Genomic DNA, 25,456 nt, shown 5'->3' on the forward strand with positions numbered 1-25,456 from the left:
ATATTATCTTTTTAAAAATTTGAGAATTTTTACGCCCTTAAATCTATTTTTAATGTTTTTCTAATTTTTCAAGGAAGGTAACCGAAAACAACCTTTATTCTTTTAAAATCAAATGCAACTTAATACTCTTGCCAAACAGGATTTCCTAAAATTCACTAATTACAATAATTAAACAAAAATATCATACATATAAAATTATAAATAAATACACTCAAAATGTGACATTAATCTTTTTTTATCGCTTGCGAGTGTTAGACCCAACAAAATCCTGCAATGTAATTAGTTGCGCTATACCCGTCCACATCGCACCCATCCCCTCACCTTCTCTTCCCTCCAACAAAATCATTAATTTCTCGAAGATCTGCACAAAAAAAATTGCTTTTTTTCCTCCCTGAACAAAGCGATGACCGACCCCATCGGACCATCAACGTCAACGATTCCGAATCCAAGTCCGACCACTCTTCTCCACCCGCGACGCGAGCCTTTCGAGCACGGCCTCCTACCAATCCAGAAGCTCATATTCACTGACCCACTCCAGGCCCTAACCTCTCTGAAGCAAAAGCTCGTATCTTCCTCCACTCAACGAGTCGACTCGGCGGCCCTCGCTGACGCCCTCGAGATCTCTTTGGACCATGCACGTCTCGTCCTCGACACTCTCGCCTCGGTGCTTCACGCGGAATCCGACCCTCTCGTCACCTCGCGCTTCGACGATGTTGATTCCGTTGGTGCTGATTTGCTTGATCTGATCCTGTTTTTGTACATTCAATCGTATAAAAGGCTTTTGCCGCGCTCGCATAAGGATGCAGCTGCGGTTGCTGATGTTTGGCCTTCCACGTCAGCATTTGAGGGTTACTTGTCGGCCCTTTCGCCTTTGCAGGTTTTGCGGTTGACCATTTTATTATCTGTTTTGGTGAAATGTGGTTGATTTTTTTAAATTGGATTTGTTGTTGAAAATTATGCTGTTATATTATACTATCGTGTTGGATTCATGGCTACTTTTAGGAGAATGAACGTCTTGGACGCCGAGGGCTGATAATATTCACGGAAAATTGACTATTGATTGGCATTTGGAAAGAACCTATTCCGTTTAATGTCTAGCAAATTGAAAGATTTCTTTTAGGATTATATTTAACTTTTTGATAATTGCGGCGGCTATGTATTTCGTTACACTTGTTACTTGCTTTTTGTTTTTGGAAGTAGGGGGCATTAGGACTTTTCAGATGCAAAAGTTAACAATCTTTTCGAAGAATTGTTTAACTTGTCCATACCAAAAAATGCATGATTATAGGTTCATGTGGAACAATTATGTTTGAAATAAAATTTACGTTTTACTAATTTTCATTTAAATAAAATAGAAGAAAATAAGTCGCAAGAATAAAGCAAAAACCAAATAAACCACAAATTTAGCAAACCATTGGAAAACGGAAAGTGAGTTGAATTCTAATGTATGAATTTTAACATGTTTAAAAAACGATATCCAATTCATTGCTGCATTTTGATGGCTTTGAAGTTGGTCTTCATTATGAGTTGTTTGTAATATTTGTTGTCTTTTTCTTTTTAATTCTATATCCAATGCATTGCTGCATTTAAGTAAGAAATTTTGATGGGTGCTGCTAGCAAATGTAATGAAATTAATTGAGAGCCAATGTCTTAAATTGCTTGGTTTGATTGTTCATGTTTTATTGCTTCCATCTGCCTGCTGTTTTAGGATTGCTGTAAAATACGATTAATGCAGCTGGCACTCTATGACTTGCGATGATAAATTTTATGCTTTCATTTGAATTTAGTACCTAAGGCAGTAGGATTTGCTATAATTTTTGTTTGTCCCATTTTCTATCCAGCTAAGTATCTCATTATGTCTTATGAGAAAAAAAGAGCATCTCATTAATACGGATTTCACCTTGTCTGCAAAATTTTGCAGTAATTATGTATCTTTTCGCTGTTCGAAGTTATAGCTGTAGGCTATAGTCTTTACTTTGTAGCAAGTTAAAACACTCACGACTTAACCTTGATGGTTCTTCTCATTGTAGCTTGTTCGCTGCAACACCCGTCGGTTTATGCCATCACAGGCTGATGAAGAGGCCCATCAGCTGTCCTATCTACAAAAGCACTTGGCTAATATTCTGTCTCTTTTGTCAGAGCCTGTGGAGGGGGAAGGTGAAGAATCTCTGGTTTGTAATATGGCTTCTTTCTATTTGTCGTTTGATGGGGGTTTTTTTATAGTTTTTGTTCCGTTTTGTTTTCTCAATACAAGAAAAACTGGGATATTATGAATATAAGTCAGGTACAGATTTTTTTTTTTTGTTTCATGGTGATTTTTTTTTTCTTTTTGCATTGTAACTAGTCATTTTCTTTGTATTTCATCTATAATATGCAGTTATGATGTGGCATTTTTTAATTTCAAGATGTTGTAATCATAGTTTCAAAGGATAAAAAGTGAAAGCCTGGGAGCATTAATTTAGTGGTTGTGCTGAGTAGATCAAATATTTATGTAGAATACTAATGAGCCCAGATGTAAATCTTTTTCTTTGTAAAGTGTCTCTGTGCGGTTTATGTTCTAGTCTTTGAAGGCATATCCTGGTTTGTGTTATGATATAGCTTGGCAAGTGGCAGAACAGCATTTTTATTTGTTATGAAACAATGCAATCATTATTGTGCTCTTTTTTTCTCTTTATGCATTAGTTGCCTTGCTTTAGGGTTGGTTTGCAACCTAAAATTGGTTTGTTTTGGTGTTAAACCTGATTTTATGTTGCAAGAGGAAGTTGGGAGCCTTATTCGCATGGCCAAAATAAGAATGTAGGCAGTTTCAACCAAAACAGGACAAAAGACCTTGCCAGCTTTTAAGCAATCAATCACAGATTTGAGCTGAATTTTTCATTGTAACATTTCGGAATATAAATTTGGTGCTTTTTTTATTCTTTACGTTCCTATTCTCTGTTCCTTTCTTAACATGTATGGCTTTGTGCCCCATTTTCTATTATGTTCTGATTGGTCTGTAACTCTATTACCATGTATTCTTGATAAGTCTTTCTTGTATTTACATATCTTACTCTATTTCCATTTTTTTACTTGTTATTAGCTTTTATTTTGTCTTGGTTTATTCACATAAGTACTGTTTCTTCAGGTTATATCTATGGAAGGGTTTGAGCACCTTGGGTTTCTGATTCAATTTGAAGATAAGGGATCTGATGGAGTTTTCTTAAGCCGAGCAGCTCCCATTTTTGCTAATTCAGATCCAGACATGCCTGCTGTTCCTGTTCCAGCATCACAAGTTCTTGATTGGCTTCTGCAGAACATAGCTTCCTCTTTGGAACATGTTACTGAAAAGAATCCTGCAAAAGAAAATGGTCCTCCAAGTGGCTCTGACCAGGATGTTGCTATGGCTGACACTAGTCCAAGTTCAGTCAAAGCCTCACCAAGTGTAAGGAGTCCATGTTTCATTGAGGGGGTCTCTAAATCATCTTATGTAAAGCAGGCATCTGATCTTAAAAATTCTTCTCTGAAGGTTAGCTTATATTTGCAGTGAATTTTTTCATGGGGTATATTTTCTGTGTGGTGTTTGTTTTGCAATTTTCTTTTAAATGCACCCTATGTCTATGAAAGACTGAAAGTACTTTGTGGTCTAGGTTCTTATCTTTATCTCCAACTCTAGTGTAATTTGAGCAACATATGGAACCTCTTGTAAAGAAAAAAAAGAGAACTCATATTAGGTAAACATCTTATGGATATTAGGTGGATGTCTACTGGATAGTGGGTGCATATTTTATGGATGAACTGATATGGAGACTGCAGTTTAGGTGGGGTTGTTTGCTGTTTTGTTGCTTGGTTATCATCAAATAATAGGAATGGCTGAGAGGAATGAACAAAGATGCTGGAGTTCTTAAATATAATTGAACTTGGTTATGTTTTCACTAATTGTATATTTGTGCAATGACGATGATGCGGAGAGAAAAGGGTGATTAATGATATATTACTAGGCTTTGAGGGGTAACATTCCTATATGACATGACACAGTTATGTGGAACAAGAAAGATGAGAATAAAGAATGGTTTTATGTTTGGTGCAATTACTCCTATCTTTTTATTGTTCTGGACCTTGGGACTTTTTACACATTTTCTGAACTTTTAAAGTTGTTATTATAAATTCTTCCTAGGTTGATTGGGGTTTCTGTATCTATCACTTTGCTGTTAAACCTTGTTTCAGATATTAACTGCAGCATTTCTGAATGCCAGGCACCAGCTGCAATCAGTTGAATATTGGCACTGTCTTTGGTCAAAAAAGTTTGTGATTTCTTGTAACCAATTAAGTAGAATAAGAACCTTCATTTGCTTGAGGCTAAAAGCTTTTTTCCTTTAGGTACCTCCCTTTTCTGAGCAGGAGTATTGTTTTCTTCCCATATGGTGCTTTTGCTTCTGTGCCTCCTTGCAATCAATGAAATCAATGTCTTTGTAATTGTCATATTACCGATTAAAAGCTTAAAGAAGCATAATTCATTTGCTGTGTTTTCAGTAGCGATTGCCATCCACCCAATTTTTGATGAATACTCACCTTCATTACATTAAAATAAAGAAAAAATATTTTGATAACTGGAAGTATGGAGATTTGACTCTGGAACTTTTCGGGAAGGTGTATTCTAATTGGATAATGCCAGTGATTATGTAATTCTTGATTCTTGTTTGATATTATGTACTTTATGGTCTAATACACCTCAAACTCTGCATGATTTTATAATTCCAGGTTATCAATTGCCATGATTCAGTTATTTACCTTCTAGCGCCTTTGAGATATGCCACCATTTATGGATGCTCTGATGCTACTATAGTTCTTGGAGCTGTTGGCAAGGTATCAATCACCTTTGTGCTGTTGCTATTTGTGTTGCACTAATTTCATAATCAGAGGAAACTTGTTCTGCTATTGTAATGTTCAATTTGGATACAAATTTGTTCTCTATTCTGTATTGATTTTTGGAATTGCTGCAACCATTTCTCTGGTTTTTGAACTGAGTCTCTGAAATAGATTTGTTTTGATGTCTCTTCATTGGTGTACATATTTACTGTTCATGGCTGGAATGTCTATGGTGTAATGTGAAGACATCGATGTTCTCCCTTTGAAAATCTTTCTTTTTAATGTTGCTTGGTTCAATTTATTTTAAATGGTTATGCACCAAATGTACCAGAACTTGTAGAATAATAGTCTCTCTTCATCCCTGCTGAATTTCATTGCTATTTGAACTAAAGGGAATTTGCACAAAATAAAATATGGCCATGCAGATGCATGCAATCACTTTCTATTGCTAAGATTGTTAGATCAATAAAAGATATTTTCTTGCCTTGCCTGGTATAAGCTCATTTGATCTTTGTATGAAGTCATTAAATGTTGATGCTGGTTCCAGTTTTGGTTTTCCCTCTGGTATTCTTGTTTTCAGTTATTTTTCTCTTACGGGAACACTCTTTTTTGCTCCACCCACCGCCTGTCTTTCCAGATTTTATAGTAATTTCTTGATAGATAATCAACCTGATGTTTGGACCCCTAAAATATCAATCCATTTCCTGTTCCTGTAATTATAATTTTGATTCATGGATGAATATTATATGATTTTTTAATTGTAGGCAGTACGAGTCGAGCACTGTGAAAGAGTTCATGTGATTATAGCTGCAAAACGGGTCTGCATTGCCAATTGTCGTGAGTGTGTATTCTTTTTGGGAGTGAATCACCGCCCCCTTATTGTTGGCGATAACCACAAGCTACAGGTGAGTAAACAACAATCCCCTTTTGCTGGTTATGTGATCGCGCTTGAGTTTTGAGAAGAGATTAAAGAACTTATTTCTAAGTAAATGCTGACTAGTCTTAGTTTTGAAAAATAGATAAATTTACAGGGGAAAGAAATCCAATTAGTTAATATTAGCTTCTGTGTTCTTTTCCCCATAGAATTGGCTGTCTCACTCTCTTTGCCACTCCTGGGGACCTTTGGTCCTTTTAACTTCAGCCAAGTCAGCCAAACTCAGCACCCTAACTGGTGGTTGGTGCTGTTTGGCCCTGAAGTGCGCAGCACCCTTTTTGGTTTCCTCTAACTTCTCCATGGTCTGTCATATTTATGGTTCATTACACCCAATAAAAATTGTTTATACTAAGTTTTTATTCATGTAGAAGGTTTTGACAACTTGGAAATACAGTTGTATTTATGTTAAAAATTGATTTTGGCTGGTCTTAGTTTCATATTTGAAAAGTAAACATGTTTCATTGAACTAGCTTTTATTCATGTAGGTGGGTTAATATTCTGCTGAAAGCATGGCATACTTTGGTTGAAATTAGAAGGGTTTTATCTTGGTAGGTTTCCCTACTACAGGTGAAGAAAGTTGGCCTACTGGCAGGTTTAGAGAGGTCTCTATCCATGTATGATAGTATGAGTCTTCACCTTTCTTGTGCTTTTTGCTATTTGGATAAATGTCAATGCAAGATATGCAAAACCAACAATCTCTAAATAGAATACCAGAGAAGTTAAATATAGAAAGATCTCCAGTGAAAAGCTAAATATGATATTGGATGCTAAGTTGCCAAGCCGCAAAAGTTAGCATCCAAATAATTCACAAATTCACAAACTTCAAAAAAGAAAATATATTTATATAAACATAAAACAATACATATAAGTTCAAAAAACTGTTTTACATTCCAATAAATCATATTTTGTTCCTACTAAATGAACCGGAGAAGACTATCCCTAATGAATCAGAAATTTGTACAAGTAGCGAATTACGTTCTAGTTTTCGTTCCTTGTACTAGGCCGATCCACATTCTAGGTTTTATCTAAGCATACAAAACCTAAGTAAGCTCAGATAAAAAAAATTCAAATAGCATATTATAATTCAAATGTGAAAGCTTTTCTTTTTAACATAAGTTTCTATTAAAATAAGTCTGCCTCAAATGTGATGTTAATTCTCCATGGTGAACTAGAGCCAGGCTGATAAAATCACGTGCGACTTGGTGGCAACATTTTTTTGTAGTATTTATAAGATGAGAAGAGAAGAGAAGAGGAAGGGTTTTGATGTAGTGGGATGGTTGGCTAGATTGCTGTTGAGAGTGAGAGGTGAACGATTCCTGAAGGTGACTGCTTCTTGTTGTTGTGGCTTTATGGGTGCAAGTGAGAATTTATCTCATTTTTTTTGTTTTCTTTTAGCGTTTTAAAGCTATTTTGGCCTTCTCTTGTGGATGATATTAGCCAAGATTTTAATTGTAGCAGCTTGAAAAGAATTATTACCATAATATCCTGTTAATCTTTGAAGAAGATGGGGTTAAAATAGCAGTTCAGGGGTTAGCTGAACCAACTATGAAGCAAATAAATATAGATTGATCAAGTTAAACATTGGGCATAAATTCTATTGTAAAATCTTTTGGTGATATGGTCAATAGCACTGTGTGATGGAGGGCATAAAGGATGCATCAGGCGTGCATATTGTACCTTATCTCTTCGTGAGAATATTTTTGGAACTATTATAACTATTTGATCATTCTTGGTGTGTTGTTACGAAGAGAAGTGATTAAAGGAAATTATTTTTACAGCTAAACTTCTGTAGTCTATTAATACTTTTTGAGCTTATTGTTTTGTATTAAGAATTTAATTACTTTGTAGTATCTGTTGGCAATTTGTCGCTGTCTAATCCATTCTGTCTGTTAGTCTGCAATGATGGAGAGTTCAGGAGATTTCATTATCTGGCCATTTAGAAGATTTAGGTTTTCAAGGGATATTTAATTCCTCAACGGTTTGATTTTAGCATATTTAATATCAAATGTCTTGCAAAATAGAATAAGAACACCCCGAGAGGAATTCGTTGTTTCTTTCTCTGGCTGGTAGATATCGGCCCTCGCAGATCTTTGGCTATATCATATTATAACGGACAACTTTCACTTTTTGAAGCCATGTTTGGCATCAGTATGAACTTTGACACTCAGGGGACTGACAAATTTTGGAATTTTTTTTTTTTTTTAAATTTCATCAGGTGGCACCGTATAACACATATTATTCTCGGTTGGAAGAGCACATGACTGAAGTTGGCATCGAGGCAACTATCAATAGATGGGATGATACTTTGGAACTTGGGATGATTGATCCACACAATTCATTATCTCATCCTGCGGGCGTTTCTGATGCTCAAGCTGAGTCAGCTACACGACTAGCTTCTGATCACTTCACAAAGTTTCTGGTAACTTGTGTATTTTATAGCTTAGCTTGGGGTTATTTTTGTATCTTCCTTTTACCCTTTTAATGGTTACATTGTGCTTGTACATGACAAACATCTCTATATATGCAGATTCCAAACTGGTTGGAAGGTGAATCCACTGGTTCAACAAAGGATAACCCGTTCCCCTTAACTGATCCATACTTGACATCTCAACAGAAAAATGTAAATGCACTAAGCCCAACTGATGAAGAGGAAGTTTGACTTAATGGTTTGAGTTTAATTTTATTTGCATGATAGAAGCAATGTTTTTGTCTGTTGTTGTGGAATTAGTGGTTGGTTTGATTGATCTTTCTAGTATAGTATTAACGGAATTTTTGTTTCCTTGCTAACGTTATCTACAGCAAAATAATTTAGGTGAGATAAAGCAAATATTGAGAGAAGCTCCACTTGAAGAAAATCTAAAAAGAGAATTATCATGTGCACTTCATGTATACTTCAGAGATTGGTTATACGGTAAATCAATCATATTTCTGTTTTGTTAAGTTCATATGTGGTGGTTTTGTTTGGCGTTTTAGGTTTTATTCTTGGTATTAGTTGTTTCTACTTTCCTCGTCCAGAGTTCATTTGATGATATAGGATGATCCTTTCCTGAGAATTTAAATATTTAAATAGCCTCTCGTTGAACAAATTGCGTATTCCTGTTGATTTGTGAGAATGTTCCCATGCGTTATAATTTGTGCGATCCGTTCTTTTTCCCTTTTAATATTTGATTAATTAGGTGGTCAATTCCTAGATAAAGGATTGCATAATTCATTCAAATTATGTCATGTAAATCGTTTTGTTGTGATTTATTGTACCTAAAACATTCTGGCAATTCATTAATGATTTTTGTAATAAATAGTTGGGTTTGTTTTGTTCTTTCTTAAAACTAATTTTGTGACGTCATTTATGTATGCCTCTGAGTTTACAGTCTAATCTTAGCGGGTGTTGTTAATTTATGTGAAAACTTAAAATGGCAGCCTCGGGAAATATTCGGCAGCTGTACTGCCTACAAGTGACTGATATCGGCATCTGCAGGATTATATTACGCAATGGTACATGATTTAGATGAGTGGATGCGGTTTATGGTTTTGTTTCAGTTTCTTCAACCCTTTTGCCAGTTCCCCAGGCTCAGCTCATCTCTTTTTGTTGTGGGCTCCCTTCAACACCCAACACTCAACAGGCAGCTGACAACTGAGACACCCTTCCAATTTGGAACGTCACATAAATTTTTATGCAGGATTGGCTCTGCTCTTTTTGGCGTGCTCCCCCGCACACCCAAAAAGATAAAAAAAGCAATCAGATATTATTCATTTGCTAATCTCTTTGTAATATTTTTGGACGGAAGAAAACAACAATAATAAATTTAATCCTACTGTACCCTTTGTTTTTCTTGGTCTTTACAGCAGTGTTATAAATTTAAATACTCACTCTTTATTCCAACGTTTGTTCGTCCCCTTTATCCAAGGTTTGTTCTCTCTCAGTTCTGTTGTCCATTTAGATAAAGGTTAATTGAAGTTCAAATCTTACAAATTTCCACTGAAAGCTGTCAACGTGAATTACGTCCTATTATCCCCGAAATCATGAACACAACATGCGAGGAAAAATCAATTTATTTACTCCCCATTCGGCCAAAGTCATCATTCAAGGCCAAGTTACAATTTGTTAGAAAGCATTATTGTTCAATTTGGCGAAGCATGATTATTGTTTAATTTTGCGAAGCATGCTTATAAATAAATTTATGTAGCAGATGAGTTGATGACTGATGCTCAAACGTTGTTCAGCGAGGTACGTTTTCATAATTGTCTTTGAGCAACTTTTTAGATAAAAATGCTGTGGAGATTATCACACTCGGGATTAGATTGTATTTTGCCTCTTATACTCAAAACATGGGTAATTGACTCTGTATGTTAGAAAAAAGTGCAAATTAGCCTTTCCATTAAAAATCCATTCATACGTGTTGTTAAGTAATGATTTTGCTTTTTTTAATTTTCTTTATGTAAGTGATGTAGAATTAAAGGACAAGTAGGATTAGGTAAAAGAATTATGAAAGTCCTTGTATTTTGAGAGCTGGATTATATTTTACCTCCTCTACTAGAAAAAGGAAAAAATTTATTTGCTATACTTTAGATCAAAGAGCAAATTGGTTAATTTTTTAAAATTTTCATTAATGTCTATTGTTAAGTGATTACGTAGATGATAGAGCAACTAAACAACATGTCATATGTACCTCACGCTGATGTGGCATTTTGGCATGTCAGTAAAAATTTAAAAAAAAAATTAAAAATCTCAAATATAAGAACCATCTCTATGATGAACTTGGACAAAAAAATATATATAGTAAAAGAACATTAAAATAATGTTGATAATGAACATAGACAAATGATTTTTAGGTTCAAATGAGCTTGAACAACTATGTTCATTTTGGTGTGGTTTTAAAATAATTATTCAATAATTATATAAAATTTACTTAAAAGAATTAATAAAATAAGATTCATCAATTTGATTAACTAAATATATCAATTCGATTAGAAAGATACATGTGTTTATATATATTTGTGCATATTTGGATTACTTATACATGCTATATGTGTATATATAATTGTTATAATTTTAATAATTAAAAATAATAATCATTATTTATAATTTCTTATAATTCTTAATTTTTATAATTATTCAAAAAATAATTTGTTTAGATTGTTGGGATATAGTGCCCTTAGAGTAGTTTTTAAAATTTCACCATTCACATTAATATCATTTATTTTTGTTATGGTTTTTGCACGCAAAGCAAAATGAACAAGTAAATATTGGTTTATTGATTACCTAATGTTTAACTAGTATTAAGTTATATTATGTGATTGGATCATAATACGAAAAAACAACATATATTGTAGGCAATCTTGATGGCCCGTAGTTTAATCGAAATTGAGCAAAGAGATTAAAAAATTATTATTTTGTCAAATTCGAATAGGAGATACATTGTCTTGAGTATTGGAATGGACGACTCTCAAAAGATAAAAACATAGATGCGATTGTCTATACTGACAATACATTAGACAATGTCCAAGTAGAATAAATCCAAGGTCCGTTATGGATTTATTAACTTGTGACGTTCATAGTGTAACTTACCTCAATCTTAAGTAAGTGAGGGATTATGAGTGCGTGACTTGTATACTTTGATATATTGAAAGCTTGGGTTTAATATGGTAATTGAGTCGAAAGATAGTATGTTGGGTATATGGCATCAACATGACAACTTCGTTTACAATACTGGAATTCATAGCCTGATAAAGGGTAAATGATTGCCAATACATAATAGATAAAAAAAAATAATGTGGCCACAGGTCATTTGTTGATGACGAATGATTTAATTCTTATGTGTTAGTAATTAACTTTTTCATAAAGAAAAATATAATGATTACCAAGAAATAAAATAGGATTATATTGGGTAAACTGATTTAACCCAAAGAGATAAAAAGAATATCTATGAGGGTAACACAGAATCATTGGACAAGCACTTGATAAATAGCTTTTGTAATGGTATATAATAGAGAGAGCTTAGTTATGATATTTTGGAATGACTTAATAATTAAATAATATAGTAATTAATAGACGAAAAGTTGAAACTTAATTACTAATTTGAGCCCTAATTTATATATCCAATTGGTCCTACTTTTGGATAAATTCAAAATTATTTGAAGAAAATACAAAGTCAAAATATTCCAGCTCAACATAACTTACGAATCTAAAATAATGCCAAATGGTGAGTTGTTTCTTACTTCATTCCTTGTTTCCCTTAATGAAATTTCTTCATGCAAAAGACTGATGAGTACTTCATTCCAATCCTCCTTATAAAGCACACCTTTTGCTTTGAAGTAGATTATTTTCTTTTGCTAATTTTAATGTTTTTTAATGGGTGGGGTAAAGGGTCAAAATTAAGAATATCAGACTCAAGGGAACCCTTAATAGTCATAATATCATTAAACTCATGTTTGAACTTTGAATCGTGGATGTCCCGCAAGGAATTGTTCTTCCGAAAGCCATTGAATACAAGTATGAAATCCTCTAAAAAACTCAACCTAAGTACCCCAAATTCAATAGGTTCAGAGACTGTCATCTACGCCATTATTCTGATACACAACAAGTCATGCAAATCAACATTCTCCCTTTAAATGCAAACAGCAAACTGGGAACTGAGTGTATGATTAAATCTTAGAAAACAAAGGCATCCTAGAAAGGATTAATTATCCCGAATTAAGTTGAAAGTGCATCCTCGATAATGATATGAAAGAGTTATGAAGCGGCAGGTCTTTTCTTGGTGGTGTATGGGTAATACTCTTTGCCTGTGTCTATTCTTGTTGTCTGACCTCCAGCATCAATCACAGCAGAGGTGAAAGCCAGTGCTGTTCCAGCAGAAATAGCTGTTGAGATGCTCCTGCCTGCGAAATGAACAGCACCTTAATGCATTTATTGAACATTAACAAGTAGACAATCAAACTGACCGACATTAACATGGATAGAGAAACCAAGCTGGAATTCAATAATCCACATATGACAACGAGAGTCCCCTTTGTTCTCCTTTAAACTACAAGTTATGGAAACCCTGTCCAAAACAATGCTTTTACATGACCCTTTACCACAAAAGATAAAATTCAGTCCCCTCCTTCCCCTGCTCTCCACTCAAGGATTTTATCACAACTTATCTTGCTCAATTCTTATTGTCAAGTCATTATAGACTCCCCAGACAAACAAGCAACAGCAGTAATGTACAATTCATGCATTTCAGAAAGAAGAATTTAAAATCTTAAACTAAAAGGAAACTATAGGATAATCAGAAGAATAGATTTTTTACATTTACATGCCGCATAACTCCTACCACTTTATAAATAACAACTACGTAAACGGTCTAAGAAAAACCAATGAGAAACAAAAATGATTCTAAGCAACAACAAAGTATGTGAGTATAACTTTAGCACCATTGTACGGATGGTGGTGGAGATCCAAAGAACCATCACAAGCTTCAATTTTGAAGAGGTAAAGCTTTCTAAGAAAGCCATCATCCATATCACTGAAACACAAAAATTAACATGATCTGGTATGGATGTAGAATATATACACAGTATAGTTTTCATTTGCCAGCGCAAAAGAGGGGTCTTTTGAGTATCTCAACAAAGTTTTGTGTACATTAATATTGCATAAGAAACATCTACGTCATATTTTCATAATTGGTTTCTCGACAAATTAATAAAATCAGATAGCAGGTTTTAAAATGCACTAAATATACTAACTGCCTAAATAAATATTTACCTTTGAAACCAAGAATGGAAGCCCCAGCCACAAAACCACCAACAGCACCGTTGACAAAGGATCTTTTCATCCTATAATTCTGCAACAGCTGCTCAACACCAATATATATTCCGCCAATGGCAGCAAATGTCATTCCATAATTGCCCATCATCTTCAGTGTCCTTACAAGCCCAGGTAGGGCAACACTTCTCTCAACACGAGGCACATCATACCATGTAGCAACAACAGTTCCCCAGATAGTTCCAGCAACAAAACCTGTAGTTGCGCCCTTGATTGTTTTCATTGTTGGAGTGTCATCATCCTCATAATACCTAAGCTCTGAAGGGTCCATGGATATCTTCTTACTGCATAACAACCAATATCACCAAAAATAACCCCCCCCCAAACAAAAAAAAAAAAAATCAGAAACTGGTTCGGCCTCAATAATTGTATCTAGCCTATCTTTTATTGAAAAAGTAAATGACCAAAGTAAATACATCTAGAGACCACCTAGGACTTAGGTTCGGGCCACATAAACGAAGGTAGTTCTCTCCATCCCAGATTCCACATCCTACTTCCTAAGATTTAAGGTAGAGAGTCTTCGGTCTTTGAAGTTTGAATGTCAAATTCTCACTGTTGGGTATCCCTTTGGGGAAACAACAACATTCGTATCATCTAAAGAAGATTATAAAAATAGGCCTTCAAATAAATTACACCCCTAAAGAAAATTGTGAACTCAATGCATAAATTGAACATTGTCATAATGTCATCCCTTCATAAGAATATAGCAAAGCCCTTACAACTCGGGCAAAGCACAAGAATTCAAAAAGGTTTTCATGTTCTAGAGTACAGGGAAAAAGGGAAATTGAGTAATGAACAAACATTTTTTTCAGTTTAATGTGAAGATTTTAATCTTCAGGAGTAATCAAAGCTACTGCCTAACTGCTAACCAAACAATGCCCATGCAACAAAATAAAAATATTTTTATCCTGATCCCAAATGAGAAGAAATTTTAAAATGTTAGCCTAATTAAAGCCAAAATCACAGAGCGAATAAATTATATAAAAAAGATAAGAAAAAGAAAGAAAATAGGAAGTAGATCAAATTGAGAATCCAAAAGGATTGTAACAGATTTGTGAAAAGCAAACCCTAGAGTATATGCATCTGATTAAAATATATATTACAATATACCATGAAAAGATTATTTAAATGAACAACTATCGTTAATTGAGGAAATAAGGAGAGAATACTACCTTTCTTATGAAATCAGAGAAGACAAAGTGAGAATGAGTGCGTGTGTGGTTTCAGCTGAGAAATGTTTCCTAGGAACTCATTTGCACAGTGCCGATGCGCTACTAATATTTTCCATTTGCCTGTAATTTGTGTATTCTCCATTTTACCCTCATTCTTTCTGTTGGGTTTTATTTTTTTTTATTTAATTTTTTTGACCTTTTGTACATTAGCTCTCCACAATTGTTATTGCAATAACAAGGAGCTTTCTATGTTTAAATTATTCTACTTTTAATTAAGGGTTTGTGGAATTACGTAAAAGAATTAAAAGATACGGGTCCTCCAAAATTAAGATAAGGTTCTAATGAACAAAGTGCGTGCTAAATAATTGTTTGACTCAATGTCTTTACGAAGGATAACTGTTATGGGACAGAACCAGAAATTAATGAAAATGATGATGTTCAGTTTAATGAAAACGGTACGTAGAAGCAGTTAGATAAAACATGACATATTCGATAAGTTAGCTGATGGAGGGTTATGCTACTAGCTTTAGATATAGGGTGACCAAACTTAAGAGTTCCATAGGTGATACGAAAGAAACTCTCGAGGAAGTTGATGGGCATACTGCAAAGCTGCTCAAGGAACAAATGGCAGAGGCCATCAGTGATTATATAGATTCGATGAAAGGGGTCTTTAATACTGCTGTGGGTAAGCTAACTAAGAAGAATGATGCTCTCGAGGCTATGATGTTGGTCTTGAAGGATCAAATGTTGGATTTGATGCTCTAAGTGTAGTATTTTTGTCTAAGTATACTTATAATTTTTTGAACATATTGGTTAATAAATTTTTTCATGAATTACATTAATACTTTGTATATTTTCCTCACATGTTTTTTGCACGCAAAGCAAAATGGAAGAAGATGTTGCTCATTGATTATCTAATATTTAAACTAATACTAAAGGGTATTACGTGGTCGGATCATAATACGGAAAAACAACTTATATTAGTAGATGAACCTAACCATGTCCTTAGTCAAATCAAGAATGAGAAAATCGATTAAAAGAATAATAAGCCTATCAAGTCCAATTAAGGAGATGATTTATCTTGGGTATTGGAGTAGGTGACTTTTAGAAGATAGAGATATAGATGTGACTGATTGAACTGACAATACATCAGACTGGACCCAAGAAGAATAGATTTTGAATCTGTTTATCAATTTATTCACTTGTGATGTTCATAATATGACATACCTAAATCTTGAGTGGATGACGAACTATGTATGTGTGACTCGTACACTTTGATGTAAGCGAAAGCTTGAGTTCGAATAGATAACGAGCCAAAAACTGGTGTGTTGGGTGTACGACTTCTATAGTACGTAACGTCGTTCACAACAGTGAAATTTATAGCTCGAGGCATGAGTAAATGATATCCTCTCATTGGCATTACATGGTTGATGGAAAGTAAACGTGGTCATGGGTTGTTCGTTTTTATGATGGATGACTTATCACTATTTGATAGTGATTGACTTTTCATGAAGGAAGATGTAATGATTATCATGAGATAAAATATGATCATATTAAGAGAACGGATATTATCCCAAAGAGATTAAGGATATCCTATGAGAGTAACACACTTATGACAAGGTCATTGAACAAGCACTAATCAAACTGCTTTTGTAATGGTATGTCATTGGGAAGAGCTTAGTCACGATAATATAGTGGAATGACTTTGTGACTAAATGAGTTTATAGTTAATAGGTGAAAAGTTGAAACTTAATTAAAAATTATTTAAACCTCAATTGCATATGTCAAATCGGTCCTCCTGCTAGCTTGTTGAAACTAGAAATAAATTTCATATTGAATCAAATGAAAATTAAATAAAAATAGAGAAATAGGAAACATTTGGAAATTATGAAGGTTTTCTCCAAAATGAAAATGAAAATGAAAATGGAGAAATGAAATCATTTGGAAATGAATGTGATTTTCTCCAAAATATGAAATGAATTCATTTAGAAATGAACTCATTTAGAAATGAACAAGGATTTCTCAAAAATAATCGAAAGATTGAGTTTATATTTTTGATCTATTTTAAAGCCTAAAATTAAAATAAACCATACGGTCATAGTGTGCAAATTAAATGGTGAAATATTAAATATATTTTCTCGGAAATTTTATCACGGGTAAAATCGTCATAATTTTATTTGGGGTAAATTAGAATGAGAAAATTATTTAATATAAATATTGAAGTTTATTTTTGGGAAATATAAAAAATAGGTTGAATCTAATTATAAAGTATTGAGTTAAAAGACCAAAAAGTACTTGTAATTGGACCCGATATAAAAGAGGCCCAAAAGCATCTTATGTAATAAAGGGAGACGACAAACCCTAGTATATTTAACTAGGGTTACCACCCCCTACATCCTAATAGAACAAGGATTTCATTTTTTTTAGTTGAAATAAACTTCTTTAATTCAATAAGGGTTCTAACTTCTCTCTTTATAAATAGATGACACATATAAGGCTATTTATACACAACTTTCAAATATAATTATTCTGCTCGAAAACAAAGAGACTTTTATTCTCTAAATATTGAATAAAATTTTCTAAATAACGATTCTGTCGGTTTCTATTTTGAAGAGAGAATTTTCGTTTTCACCCTAAAAGAAAAGAAAACTATTTCTAATTTCTGTGCTTGATTCATTTTGTTTGAGCCTACATTCAAAGCAATTCGTGATATGAGAATAGCAAAGAAGATCATTTGGTTGAAAGCCGGGAACGACAAGTATGATTTCAGACTATGATTTATTGCTATAAATATCACAAATCGGGTCTATTTTTAAAATTTTCATTTTTTGTTGTGTAACAAAATCGTTTTCGAACTGGATTTTTTCCAACAACAAATTGAGGAGCACAAGGGGGAGGTCAATATCTTTAAAGTTGCTTTGGGTAATGGAGTGTTGGTTGTAACACCTAAGCCTAAAATAGATGTCTCGAAGTCAAAAGAGTTTAATAAGACGAGCTCTGCAAAAGATGTGATAATTTGTTGTGGGGAATAGAGCAATACTTTTGTGTCAAAGGTATCATGGATGATGCTTATAAGAAGGTAAATACTGCTGCCATGTATTTTACTAATGTCGTTTTGTTATGGTGGCATCGTAGGTCCACAGATGAGAGACAATGTGGTATTGCTATTAAGACTTGAGAGGAATTCCATAGTGAATTCAAGGGGCAATTTTACCCGGAGTATGATGAGGATGAGGCTCGGGCTAAGTTGCGCCGGCTTATGTAACAATATACAGTTAGGGAGTATGTAAAGAACTTCAGTGAGATGATGCTCTAGATTTCTGATTTGGGTGAGAATGAGACATTTTTCTCCTTCATGGATGGGCTGAAGCCTTAGGCAAAGTAAGAGTTGCAATGTCGAGGAGTTAAGAAACTTTCTAAAGCAATGACTTTAGCGAAGTCCTTAATTGAGCTTGTTTCGAGGAAAAGCAGGTTCGAGTCTTCCGAGCCCAATGAGAAGTGCAATGGTAGGGAAGATGAAGGACAAGTTAAAAATGATAATGACAATACTGGTAATGGGAAACCATATAATGGGAAGCGGAAGCTCGACAACAAACCAAATGGGACAATGAGATACTTCATTTGTGAAGGTTCGCATATTGTGAGGGATTATCCGAAATGATTTGCATATTGTGAAGCTTCAATTATGCGTTTTGTCAAAGCTAAGAGGATCAAATAGAGTGATAAGAAGCTAATTGAGTGATTCTTATGCTGTGGTTAGCATAGAATGTGAGACTGTTTAGTGCGATCTAAGATATCCGCAACAAATAAAGAAGAAATGAAGTTTGTTCAGAATAAGGTATTGAAGCTTAGATAATTATATTCAATTCTACTAAGACAAAGAGGGATCGCAAGCAAAAAATGTTGATCTTTATGGACATCAACATTGTAGACCATATGAAAAGTGCCTTTGTTGATACAAGGGCATTTGATTTGTTCATATAAGAGAAATCTATAGGTAAACTTGGTCTCTCAGTTAGCAAATTGACCAAGAGGATCAAGACAGTAAATTCCATATAGGTCCCAATTGTGGGAGTAGCACAAGGAGTTGAGCTAAAATCGGCAAGTGGAAAGACAAGAAAGACTTCGAGGTAAGTCACTTAGATGATTATGATTTTGTTTTTGGCTTGAACTTCCTTGACCGGATTAATACTCTTCTGGTTCATTTTACTGATTATTTATGTATCCTGGATACTCGTCAACAGCAATGCGTGGTGCCAATGAGTCATGATAAGAAAGGTGGAACCAAGGTACTATCGTCAATCCAATTAGCTGAGGATGTTCTATGTGGTGAGAATATTGACTTGGTAGATCAGAGTGTTAAGGAGACCCCTTTAGAAATGTTAGAGGTACAAAAAAGCGATATGAATACTGTTGAGTCATTAGTGGGGTTACCACCTATGAGAGAGGTGGGTTGTGCATCATGTTGGAAAATGTGCCTATATTATAGTAAGTATATAATTATTTTCTATGTATTTGAACGATGAATGAATAAATAAAGTTAATTTCACATTTCACTATTATGTTTTTTGTGTTTCTGTCTTTTATGTTTTGTATGCATAGCAAAATTGTGACAAACAAATATTAGCTCATTGATTATCTAAGTTCAAACTAACAATAAGTGGCATTGTAAGAATGTTTACATTATGAGAAAGATAACTTACTTTAGTAGATAATCTAAACAAGTTTGTAGTCTCGTAAAAGAATCAAAGTGAGCGATCTATTCAAATATTTAGAAGGATTATCATGTTGTCTACAATTCCAATTGAGGAGATGACTAGTCTTGGCTATCAGAGCAGTTGACTCAATGAATAGAGACATAAATATATTCATTGGAAGAATGATACATTGTACTAGACTCAAAATGAATTAATTCTGAACTCGTTTGTGAATTAATTCACTTGTAACATTGTAATGCCCTGACTTTTATTTTTATTTCTAGAAATATTTGACATAAATATCTGTTTACTTTAGTGGTTAAGTGTTCTGGGTGTGTGTGAGGTCCCGAGTTCAAGCCTTACATTTGGTAAATTTTAGTATTTTTCTTACTGAAGCCTTATACTTGCTTAGTAGGCTTATATTAAATTATTTGTAAAACCATATCAGAATGAGGCTGCTGATACGAGTGGTAAGGGAGTTTGTGTGTTGTGTAGAGGTCTTGTTTTCGAATCTCTGTGCGAGCGTGGGTATTTATTTTTGCTCAGTTATAGGACAGAGTTTTTGGTGAAGTTAAATTTTTGATAGTGAGTGGTTATGATAGTATAGGTAGTGAGATTTGAGTAAATCTGTTTCCCTCAAACTTCTCTTCAGGAAAACTGACGTTCTCTTTCTTCTCCCTTACCGTTTTCCCTTTTTCCTTCTACTCTCTACCATTTTCTTCTTCTCATTCTTACCGCTAATTTTTTTTTTAATTTCCTACCTACTATCAAGTTCCCGTGACTCGTTACATCAGTGCTTTTGGGTGTTATGGATAAGTTTGGTAAGTGAGAGTTTTGTTTTGGTTAATGGGGTTCGGTTTATGTTAGGAGAAGATCAATGGGCTGGAGGTTTCCAATCAGCGCTTCGATTGTGCAGAATCGTTGTTAAGCATTCTAAGGTAAAGGTTTAGACGATTTACGGGTTGTCCATTATGGTTTGATTCAGTTTAATATCGTTTCTAAGTAATTAATTGGTGGTTAATCGGTCAATTTTAGGTTTCAGAAGGCTCGAGAGTGTTTTCGCTGTGAAATAGTACCAGGTGTGTACCCGAAATACAGAAAAATAGGATTCAGCGAAAGCTAAAATTACAATCTGTTGACACCACACGGCAGTGTGCTAGGCCGTGTGCAATGACATGGCCGTGTGATTGACGAAGACTAGGCCGTGTGCAAGATACGGTGCACAAGACCATGTGATGGTCGGAGTGTGGCCGTGTGAGCCACATGGGCTAGGCCAAATTAGGTGTGTGGGGCACACTGGTGTATGGATTTTGGGTCAAGCAGTGTGATCCACACGGGCAAGGCCAATCTGGGTGTGTAGGCCACAATACGTGTGGGCTCATTTATTTAAATTTTTCCCTAGGGTTGCTCGGGTCGTCCCAAACGACTATGGGCCTACTGTGGGGTCGGTAAGGGCTAATTAAACCCTAAACTAGATGATCTAATTGTTTGATATACTAACCTGATTAGGATACTGATGCACGTTTACTTGCACTATTATCTGCATATCTGTTATCTATGTACGCTTATATGTAAGCATGTGAGCATGTTAGACTATTTATCTGTATTTTTATATTTCTGTATCTGATATTGGGGATAGAATAATGTATATTGGAGAAAGTGTTCTGAAAGGCAATTAACGCCTATTATGTAGCAGCATGGGTACGTTATATCTGTGTGCTGCATCGGTACAACATGGTATGTAAAGCTGGGTGGGGTTTTTAAGCCCCACATGGTGTGTAGGGATGGTCGGATATGGTGTGTTGAGGATAGGGGTAGGATATCTAATTTCTGATTCTGATTTGCACATCTGTATCTGTATCTGTAATGGGCTTAAGCCCGAATTTGTACCTGACTGATTCTGATTTTCTGGTTGTGTGCATGCTTAATTCTGTGGGATTACACACTAAGTTTACGTAAATTCACTCTTTTATGTTTATTCTATACAGGTAGTCCACAGTTTTAGGCGGATCGATGCTACGGAGCCCCTCGGTGACCACCTGTTCGAACTAATTATGGTTACGATATAATTTTTATATTCTGGTCTATTCTGGTTTTTATGTAATTCGGACTTTACGGCTTTCTTTTAATTTAGGTTAGACTGCGATTTTATGATTTTATATCTGCAAAACGCCATATAACTCAGACCAAAAGTAAGGGTTTTTCTAAAATCTTGAACGGTTTTCTAAACACATCGATTTTTAAAGCTTCCGCTACAAATACGTCTTACCTCTAAACGATTAAATGAATGAGAGCTCTGAAATTAATAATAGCGATAAGGGCTAATGAATTGGTATGGTTTTAACTTAACGACAAGGGTTTTCAAACCCATTTCATATGACACTTCCGGATTCAACCATAACGTCTAGGCCGGGTTTGGGGTGTTACAAACATTCATGGTGTGATTTACCTAAATCCTGAGTTAGTCACTAACCATGTATATGTAACTCATATGCTATGATATAAGTGGAGGCTTATACTTTAAATATGATCAAGCACATAGCCAGTATGTTGGGTGCATGACTTGTGTATGACATGACTTTACTAGCAACAATGGAATTCATAACTCAATTAAAGAGCTAAAGATATTCTTTCATTAGCATATCTTTAGCTTTGTGTGAATTGATAAATATGGAACGTGACCACCATTACTTGTTCTCGAACATACAATTTATCACAGTCATTTGTTGGCAGTGGCCATATTAATCATTAAGAAGACACAATGATGACAATGAGATAAATTAGGATTGTATTGAGTGAACAGATTTAACTCAAAGGAATCAAAGATATCATATTAGGGTAACATACACATGATGAGGTCATTGGACAAAGCAGTTGGATAAATTGTTTTCGTAAATAGTATACAATAAGGAGTTTTCAATGATGATACTTCTTGTAGACTGACTTCATGGGTAACTAAATTGTGAATTATTGGAAAGATACTTTTAGACATAATTGCAATTACTAGAGCCTAATTGTATATGTCCGATTGGTCCCTCCACGAACTCAACAGAAGCTCGATCGGACTGTATTTGAATCAGAAGGAAATTCTACGACTTTGAAATAATTTAATTGAGTCGATTTATTTGATGTGGAATTAAATTGGGCAGTCGTGGGAATTTTTCAACTAGAGAATTTGATTAAAGAATTTTATTGAAAAATTAATTTTGAAAAATCTCAGTTATTTTTGGGAAAATTAATTTTGATCAAGTAAAATTAAATTAATGAAATTAATTAAAATAAATATGATATTTTTGAAAATTAATTTTCAAGTTAGACAATTGACTCAATGGGGTAATTGAACTTGAAAGTTAGACTTTAGATCGAAAATTAGAACTGATAACCAAAAACCAAAATTGAGACCCAAAGTTGGTTGTACGGGGCTTGACATGTGAAACCGGGTCGACTGTCAAACCGGTGGCTCGACCCAATTGATTGGGCCGTCACTGGTCGAACCGAATCAACTCGAGGTGTCGTGAGGGTGTCGAGCCTGCAATAACACCACCGGGTATGGAGGTGCCGGTGACTATGACGATGACTTTCTAGTGGCCGACGGATGGCCGACGGTGGTGTTTTTTTTACGATTGAATAGTGGAAGAATAACACTCCTACTGAGACTTTACCGGATAATTTAATTTCAAATTAACTATTTCAAAAATAATATCATTTTAAATTTAATACTTATCTTGATAGTATTTTATTAATTTAATAGATTTAATATTAAATTTAATTTAATATTTATCTTAATAAGTATTATATTAATTTAATATTAAAGTGATTAAGTTTAATTATAATTAACATTTAAACTTTTCCTATATAAATAGTATTATATTGATTTCTTTTCCCAAATTTTCTTTTTCCCAAAAACAAATTGACTCCAGTTTTCCCTGTTTCCTTCTCCCAAATTTCATGTTTTTCCTAATTCTACCGTTTTGCTGTGGAGCTCCTGTATTCTTATGTTCCGTTATCCATCGTTACGATAAGTGAATTCTTGATACTTTGTAAGTTGGATGTTAAAATTTTGATTGGAATTACATTGATGTTATTGACAGCAACACATCGCGAGGATTAAGGATCACTTCATACTGTTTCGTAGTGAATGAGTTGAAGCTTTGTGTAAGTGTTAATCGCTTTAGGAATGAGTATTTTAGTTTCGAAAATTTTGATTAATCGCAAAGTAAGACTGATTGTAGTGTTCGATTGGTCAATAATTAGGTTTTAGAGTACTCGGAGTTTGGTTTAGCTTAAAACAAAACCAGGTGTGTACCTGAAACGCAGAAAATGGGATTCGATAAAAAGTTAAAAAGTAATCTGTTGACGCCACACGGGCGTGTAGTCGCTCGTGTGGTAGGCCGTGTGATGGAACATGGGCGTGTGATCAATGAGCCAGACCGTGTGCATGTGACACGGCCGTGTGATGGCGAAATAGGCTGTGTGCTACACACGGGCTAAACCGATTTGGGTTGTGTAAAATTCTGGGCCAGGCCGTGTGATCCACACAACCAAGGCCAATTTGGGTCGTGTAGGCCACACGGGCGTGTGAGCCAACACAGGTAGGCCACATGGGCGTGTGAGACCAATTTTCTGAAATAATCCATAAGGTTGCACGAGTCGCCCAAGTCGACTGTGACCTACTGTAGGGTCGGTAAGCATCAGTAAGCATTACTTAAACCTCTGATTCTGTGATCTGACTATGAGATGTATGTATTAAGTATGTTACTCTTAGCATGTGTATCTGACCGATTGTATGATCTGTTAAGTTGTATTATAGCATGTCATATTGGTATGTTGCTTTGTATCGGGGATTGGGTTGATGATATTTTGGAGGAAATGTCTGAAAGGCTTTAAGTCTGTTATCTGACAGTTCAGCTGCATTATTCTGTTTATGTGCCGTATTTCAGTACAGTATAGTGTTTAGGATTGGGTGGGTTGATTATATCCCCACATGGTGTGTAGGGCTAGATGGAAATGGTGTGTAGAGGCTGGTGGGTAGAATTCTGATATTCTGATTTACATTCCGTGTCTGATTGGGCTAAAGCCCTGTTGTGTATATATATATATATCTGTTTCTGTATCTGAATGGGCTAAGGCCGGAATTGATTTTGTGATGGGCTCCGGCCCCAGACTATATTCTGATGTATATTGGTATACATGTTTATCTATGGGGATTACTCACTGAGTTTGCGAAAAATTACCCTTTTTCTATTTTATCTGTTCAAATAATCCCCAGCAGTAGACGGATCGGAGCAGCGGGGACTTAGAGGTGACCACTCGATTTTCTTTTCCCTTGGACTGTTTTCTATTTACTTATGATTTAATTATTCTTTTTTGGAAAATTTTGATGTAATTAAGGCCATTACGAATTTTGCTTAATTTGGGATTTTGTAATGTTTTACGGTTTTCACTTCTAGTGGTAGGAAAACTCGAGTTTTTTAAAAGGATCAAACGTTTTACTAAACTCTCTCGTATACAAAAATGGTTTTAAAGCTTTCGCAAAGTATATCGTTTTGGAATATGGTTAATAGTTTGGAAATGAATGACACAATTTAGAAATTGACATAAGATAATGAAAGGTTGTGTAAATGGAGAAAGTTTTTTTAATTTTTACGATTTAAAAAACACTACCATGTGACATCGTCAGATTCGTCCATAACGTGTAGGCCGGGTTTGAGATATTACATTTAGTGGTATCAGAGCCAAGGTACAAAACTTAATTGTGGATTGGGTCTTAAACATGGTTTTAAAGAAATAATTTTCAATGGGTTGAAATATTTTTAATTGAGAATGTGGTATACCGAGTGAGTTTCCGGCATCAATCCTATAAGTTTCCTGAAATTTGTATTGTTTATTTTGTAATACTATAGATAGTATAATCTGAAACTACTATAGGTAGTAAACCGTACTGAAAACACTCTTGTTAGTGTATACTAAAACCTGAAGTGAAACTGCAACTTACGAAAACAAA

The 25,456-nt window shown here is 34.6% G+C and overlaps 2 protein-coding genes across 5 annotated transcripts; one reads left to right on the forward strand and one right to left on the reverse strand.

The window, feature by feature from the left end:
• Positions 1-200: 200 nt before the first annotated feature.
• On the forward strand, positions 201-9,659 carry LOC108457133 (uncharacterized). 4 transcript variants are annotated; one of them, XM_017755996.2, is made up of 9 exons: positions 201-877; positions 2,031-2,171; positions 3,125-3,505; positions 4,738-4,842; positions 5,610-5,750; positions 7,995-8,198; positions 8,307-8,399; positions 8,579-8,690; positions 9,197-9,659. In XM_017755996.2, the coding sequence occupies exons 1-9, from the start codon at positions 404-406 to the stop codon at positions 9,277-9,279; spliced, it is 1,734 nt and encodes a 577-aa protein (XP_017611485.1). In that variant the 5' UTR covers positions 201-403; the 3' UTR covers positions 9,280-9,659. The 4 variants fall into 4 exon arrangements, 3 of the variants coding, with proteins under 3 accessions (XP_017611485.1, XP_017611484.1, XP_052875085.1); XM_017755995.2 differs by having other exon boundaries at positions 9,255-9,659; XR_008270900.1 differs by lacking the exons at positions 8,307-8,399; positions 8,579-8,690; positions 9,197-9,659 and adding an exon at positions 7,002-7,138 and having other exon boundaries at positions 7,995-8,110.
• A 2,513-nt stretch (positions 9,660-12,172) lies between these two features.
• Positions 12,173-14,915, reverse strand: LOC108454273 (outer envelope pore protein 16-3, chloroplastic/mitochondrial-like). Its single transcript, XM_017752682.2, has 3 exons — positions 14,756-14,915; positions 13,524-13,867; positions 12,173-12,655 (listed from the first exon to the last, which is right to left on the reverse strand). The coding sequence occupies exons 2-3, from the start codon at positions 13,852-13,854 to the stop codon at positions 12,510-12,512; spliced, it is 477 nt and encodes a 158-aa protein (XP_017608171.1). The 5' UTR covers positions 13,855-13,867; positions 14,756-14,915; the 3' UTR covers positions 12,173-12,509.
• Between the last annotated feature and the right edge of the window lie 10,541 nt (positions 14,916-25,456).

This window comes from Gossypium arboreum, chromosome 9 (genome assembly GCF_025698485.1).
Source record: "Gossypium arboreum isolate Shixiya-1 chromosome 9, ASM2569848v2, whole genome shotgun sequence".
Classification (NCBI taxonomy): domain Eukaryota; kingdom Viridiplantae; phylum Streptophyta; class Magnoliopsida; order Malvales; family Malvaceae; genus Gossypium; species Gossypium arboreum.